The sequence below is a fragment of the Epinephelus moara genome, chromosome 8 (genome assembly GCF_006386435.1).
Source record: "Epinephelus moara isolate mb chromosome 8, YSFRI_EMoa_1.0, whole genome shotgun sequence".
Classification (NCBI taxonomy): domain Eukaryota; kingdom Metazoa; phylum Chordata; class Actinopteri; order Perciformes; family Serranidae; genus Epinephelus; species Epinephelus moara.
In genome coordinates this window covers 20778510-20784516 of record NC_065513.1, presented here as the reverse complement: position 1 = coordinate 20784516, position 6007 = coordinate 20778510, and the positions used below count along the sequence as shown (strand labels likewise).

The 6007-nt window shown below is 41.1% G+C and overlaps 1 protein-coding gene across 1 annotated transcript in view; it reads left to right on the top strand.

Moving 5' to 3' along the window:
- The window catches only part of pole (polymerase (DNA directed), epsilon), a 24270-nt gene extending 19971 nt beyond the window's left edge, over positions 1–4299 (top strand). The window contains exons 39-46 of the mRNA XM_050050928.1: positions 702–834; positions 1585–1792; positions 1888–2019; positions 2212–2405; positions 2500–2700; positions 3154–3279; positions 3749–3838; positions 3950–4299. Coding sequence (XP_049906885.1) covers positions 702–834; positions 1585–1792; positions 1888–2019; positions 2212–2405; positions 2500–2700; positions 3154–3279; positions 3749–3838; positions 3950–4072 — 1207 coding nt within the window. The 3' untranslated portion in view covers positions 4073–4299. The remainder of the gene's footprint in view (positions 1–701; positions 835–1584; positions 1793–1887; positions 2020–2211; positions 2406–2499; positions 2701–3153; positions 3280–3748; positions 3839–3949) is intronic.
- The last annotated feature ends 1708 nt before the right edge of the window (positions 4300–6007 follow it).

Here is a 6007-nt window from a genome sequence, read left to right as displayed (position 1 = left end):
ATGCATGTAACGGGTACACTTGCGCTATTTCTCCGCCATCTCGTTCAAATGAGACAGACGTAGGGGGCGGGTATTTATACGTCATGGCCTCAAGCTGAAAAAGACTTCCTGTTAGGAACCTCTCGTGTTACCTTACTCATCGCACCTAACAGATCCCTCCTAACGCCTAACGCTAACTCCTTACTGGCAAGAATAAGAGACATGAGACGGCCTTAAAGATGGCGGCGCTCGAACGACTTCCGGTTCAAGTAAAGAGTTAGGAGTTAGCAGTATAAAATAAGAGACTTTGGACGTACCCATTGTCCCTTGTCATCGCTCTTTTTTGTTTGTTTGGCCGTAGTAACCGTTTACTTTCAAACCAAGAAAAAAAATAAAACACCTAGCTTCACACGCAAGTAAGTTGAAGAGCAGGTCTGTTGCGTTACCTCTACCTACCCTCTTTGGTGCACCAACATCTGCTTGGTGATTGAAAAACGCATCACTTAATGTGCGTCACTTGTGATTTTGTCCAGGAATGTTCCCACAGACACCCATTTCATAATACTGCAAATCCGAGGGCTTTTATCAGTGAGCAATGGGCTCAGTCACCATTGCTACCTACTTGGCAATAGCTAGTGACTTAAAAGACATTTATTTAATTTTATTTAAAAAAGGAGACGTCTTCTATCATAAAATCACTTCTCTCACTATCTGTCTTTCAGCATCCACTCCAGAGAAATCTTCCACTCTTTGTCCATCTCCTTCTCCCGATGCTGGGAGTTCCTGCTGTGGATGGATCCGGCCAACTATGGCGGTGTGAAGGGTAAACTGCCCTCCAGCGTCATGTATGGAGAGGTAATTCAAACTGTGATTTCTGCCTTAAAATATATTTGCATTGATTAAAGAGACAGTTAGCCCCAAAATCAAAAATACATATTTTTCCTCCTACCTGTTGTTTTCTTTATGAATCGAGATTGTTTTGGTGTGAGTTGCTGTGCTGGAGATATCGGCTGTAGAGATGTCTGCCTTCTCTCCAGTATAATGGAACTAGATGGCACATTTGAAAAACTCAACAGCAATGTCTAGCGCCAGAAATCATGACCAGTTACTCAAGGTAATCCACAGACCTTGTTGTGAGCAGTTTCATGTAGGAGCCATTTTTTTCTACCAAACTAAACCTGACAACCGTATCATCACACAGAAGGAAGTGTGCATCGTGCTCTAGGCCGCACGGGATGTAAACATAAACTGTGTCCTCCTCAGCTGAGTTGTTACATTAGCTAGCTCAATGGAGCAAGGTGAGGTGAAACCAGGTCATGATTTCTGGAAAGCAACATTGCTGTTGAGTTCTTAATTTCTTTTTTTTTTTATGCTTTGAGCACCACAAGCTGAGTGCCATCTAGTTCCATTATACTGAAAAGAAGGCAGACATCTCTACAGACAATATCTCCAACACTCAGCAAACTCACACCAAAACAATCTAGACTGATAAACAGCAGGTACAGGTAAGAGGAAAAATATGGATTTTTGATTTTGGGGTGAACTGTTCCTTAAAAGTACTGTAGCAGAACATTGAACTCATGCCTCCTCCATTGTCCTCTTTAGGATGGAGCCAAACAAAAGAAAAAGAGTGGCGAAGAGGGAGATGAGGAGGGCAGTGAGGATGAAGACGAGGATGGAGCTGATGTTGAGGAAGATGATGGTGATGGAGAGACAGATGAGGTGGAGGAGCTGATTGAGAGCAACTGGAACATCATGCAGTATCTGCCCCAAACTGCCTCCTGTCAAAAATACTTCCTCATGATCGTCTCTGGTAAAAAAAAAAATCTATACACAATAGATATTTTTTTTCTTGTTTTTTCAATCTACCAACTCTCACACGCTCTAAACACAAACTTTCCACACCAGCCTACATTGCAGCGGTCTACCACAGCATGAAAGAGGAGCTGAGACGTAACGCTCCTGGAGCCACGCCAATCAAGAGACGTGGAGGCAGCCAGGCTTCCCAGCAGGCCGTGGGGGATTTGAGCGCTCTTCCTGGTAAGATGCGTCTTTGGTTGCTGCTTTAGTTACTAAGAGTTCCCTTGTGTTTTTAAAGAACTTTACATTACACTCATTAGAGTCGCCGCAGACTAGTTTCTGTTACACTTAAACCTGTGAAGGCGAGCTTTTAATTGTATTTATATGGATTTCCTCACAGATGTGATGTTTTTTTAAAACTCTCCCCCACAGGAATGATCTCCTTCTCCCAGGAATATGTGTCCAGCGAGCTGACACAGAACTTTTTCACCATCACTCAAAAAATCCAGAAGAAGGTGACGGGTACCAGGAGTGTCAACCAGCCCTCGGAGATGTTCCCTGTCCTGCCCGGATCCCACCTGCCGCTCAACAACCCAGCACTGGAGTTTATCAAATATGTCTGCCAGGTATGTTACTAACTACACCAGTTTACAGAGCTCTTTTTATGTGCTGCGTTATTTTCATCTCATCACACGGCACATCCATCTTTTCTTTGCTCAGGTCCTGTCACTGGATGCCAACATAGTGAACCAGGTGAACAAGCTGAAGAGAGACCTCCTGCGTCTGGTGGACGTTGGAGAGTTTTCAGCAGATGCTCAGTTCTGTGACCCCTGTAACTCCTACATCCTGCCAGAGGTCATCTGCCACCACTGCAATTTCTGTCGTGACCTCGACCTCTGCAAGGACCCATCTGTAGCACAAGTGAGTGGAGGAGCCATAGGCATACTATTTACAGGTTCCTACGGTCATGGGAAACCTGGAAGGGTCATTGAATTTGTAAAAATCATTGAAAGTTTTAGAAAAGTCATTTGTTGTTTGTAATTACATTTTTACAGTAATCTTAATTTATTTTAAGTAGCAGTTGACGTAACGTAGCATTAATATGCATCAAAGTGTGACGTTCTGTTTACTATTATGTATGTGTATATTTTCTCCCCATATTCTCTCCCTTCATGATTAACATCTAGCTGAAATTATGTCTGAACAGAGTCTGAATCTGTTCAAGAACACCTGGCAAGTGGAGCAAGAAAAAAAAATGTATTATGAAAAGTATTGAAATTTTGTCCATTGTGGGAAACAATGTGTGGGACCCTGTATTTAAGGCTGTTATTGCTCCTAATTCCAGTTGGATAAACTGTGTTTCCCTCTCCTCAGGACGGATCAGTGTTGCCTCAGTGGTTCTGCTCCAACTGCCAGGCGCAGTATGAGACTGAGTCTATTGAGATGGCTCTGGTGGAAGCTCTGCAGAAGAAACTGATGAGCTACACGCTGCAAGACCTGGTGAGTAAAAATGCAGATTATTTTTACTGAATACATACAACATCCTAACAGTTTTAGGAGTGTCCATTGTCCTAGTGGTTAGGACATACACCTAGGGTGTCTGAAGGTCCTTAAAAAGTCTTAAAATGTCTTCAGTTTAATTTGATTAAAAAAAAAAAAATCAGGCCTTAAAAGTCATTTAATAGCCTTACATTTGAATTTGTGGGGAAAAAACACATTGTATTGTTTGATATAAGTTTCTATATCATCTCCCACCTGCACCCCCCTCCCATCACAATTAATCAATTAATTACATGTTAATGTTACCAATGATTGATGAAGAAAACGCTTATAGTTGCAACCCTTCTCTTCATAAATTAACCTACGAAATATTGAAAGCAGAGAATTTTTTAATGGTCTGCATCTGTTTTACAACACCTACTAATTTTCCCAAAGCTGTCTCACTGCTAAAAACTGTCTGTGATTTTAGGTGTGTACAAAATGTAAAGGAGTGAAGGAAGCAAACATGCCGCTGTACTGCAGCTGTGCCGGAGACTTTGACCTCACTTTCCCAGCCAAGGTATCTACTCTCAAATACATTACATCATTCAGTTTAGTGACGAAAGCATTCAATTGTTCCCACTTGACATTGTTCTTACAGTATGTCTTTCCCCCTCTTGTCTATTTTAAGAGCTTCTCTGAGCAGATCACAGTGTTTCGGAACATCGCGTCCCACTACAACATGAGCTTCCTGGAGGAGACCATTGACTGGTTGCTTGTAATGAGCCCACACATCAGCCAGAGCGCTCACTGAATGTGACATCCGCCACAGAGGTCCAACACTCCCTCGGCTGCAGCCGTAGCAACGACTTCTCAATCTGGGAATTCTGAAATTTTTCCAGTTTATGCACTTGTTTGTCAGCTTTGATGTGTGATGGTATGTAATAAGGACACTAGTGAGGCAGGTTGGAGGGGAAGTGTGTGGACTGTAGATATGTTTGAATAGTGCCATAATAAAGTGATGTAGGTTTGTGAATTTCATTTTATGACTGTTAATAAATGTAAAGTGTTTTAACTGTGAGCCTGAATGTTTTTACTGCTGTTATTTTACTCGGTGTTGTAGAAAAGGACTGCAGTTCTGCCTCAGAGGAAAAAGCATAAACATCCTGAGTGCCATCTACTCTGAGGACCATCATTAATCAGCAGTCGCACGTCGTCTGAGCTTCCTCCTCACTTGGCTGCTAATGTGACTTTTATGGCTTGTGACCTCAACTGCTCCGACTTCACCCACATTTAATCTGTCATCTTTCAGTGAAACACTTAAGACGTGTCTGATGCTTCTTTAGTCAGGGTTCCTACAGATCCATTAAAAAGTCTGAAAAGACAATGAATTAATTTATCAAAAAATAAAGTCTTAATTTGTATAAAATGTCTTAAATCAATATTTCGAAAGTCTTTAAAATGCTAGGATTTTTTTTTCCATTACATGCAGTGTGAAATTTCTAAATAACTTATAATCCTTTTTTGTATTTTTTATTTTCTTATTTACCAAATGCTTCTCACATTTACGTCACGCAGATCAGGATAGTGGAACCAACAGCACTCAAACTTTGTTTTTGCCCAGAGTAGAGGATCCACTGTCTGCCAGCTGGCTGTCACTGTATCCTGGGTGACATGGGGAAGTGCAAATTCAACTAAAATTGCCTATTTAACCAAGATGTCGCAGCATGGCTGAAACCAGAACGAGGCAATGCATACGAGGCTCAGTGTATTTTATGCAAAACATTTTTCAAACTTGGCACAGTGGGAATCAAGGCAGTGGAATCCAACATGCAGATAAACATAAAATTGCCCCAAAAAAATCCTACCAACAAACACCATGTATTTGCCAGTCCTCTTCAGCCCTTATCTTCACCACAAGACAACAAAAGTTTTATGTTACTATAAACATTTTGGCACAACTGTCCCTAACCTTAAGTAATTGATGAAGGTTAATGTTTTTTGTTTCCTTCAATTTTGTTTTTTGGGCAAGGGAGATCATACCTTTGCAGTAGCTGCTCCAAAGCTTTGGAGTAGCCTTCCACACTCAATCAAATGCTCCCACTTCATTGGCACTTTTCAGCTGCTGTGATTTCATAAATTACTGGGCAACTCTGTCAAGGTTTGTCAAGAATGGGCAAGTCGTCATAGAGTCTTCAAAATGTATTCATTTATTTATTTATTTTCAGGTTTAGCCATTTTCACTGATGATATGAAAAGATCCGGTGTTTCAGATTGGTTATAATTTATTTTTTTTAGTATTATTGAATGAAAATAATTTGGTGCTGAGTGATTACTGTGAGCTAGTCAGGTTCACAATGATCTTAACCCCTGCACTTCCATCACTTTAACCTCATTGCTCCACAGATGACTCACTTTGCTTGCTGATAGGTGTCTCCCAGACAAGCAATCGCATTTCAGACTCTTATCTGAGGCACAATTAGATTGGCTCCATAGGCCTCCTCACTGACTCATGCTGTACATGTAGGTTGACAGATGAAGGAGTGCTCAGAGGGCCTGCAACTACATTCTTTACATTTTCAATTGTTGATCAAAACAGCAGTTGTTGAGCTTAGTAGTGAAATGGATACAAAAACCACAACCATTTAAGATCATAACAATAATGAGGTTTTAGCACTTTAAATGTCATAAACACACAATTTCCAAACTGACATGTGCTCCTCCATCCATCATGGCAGGTATTGATCCA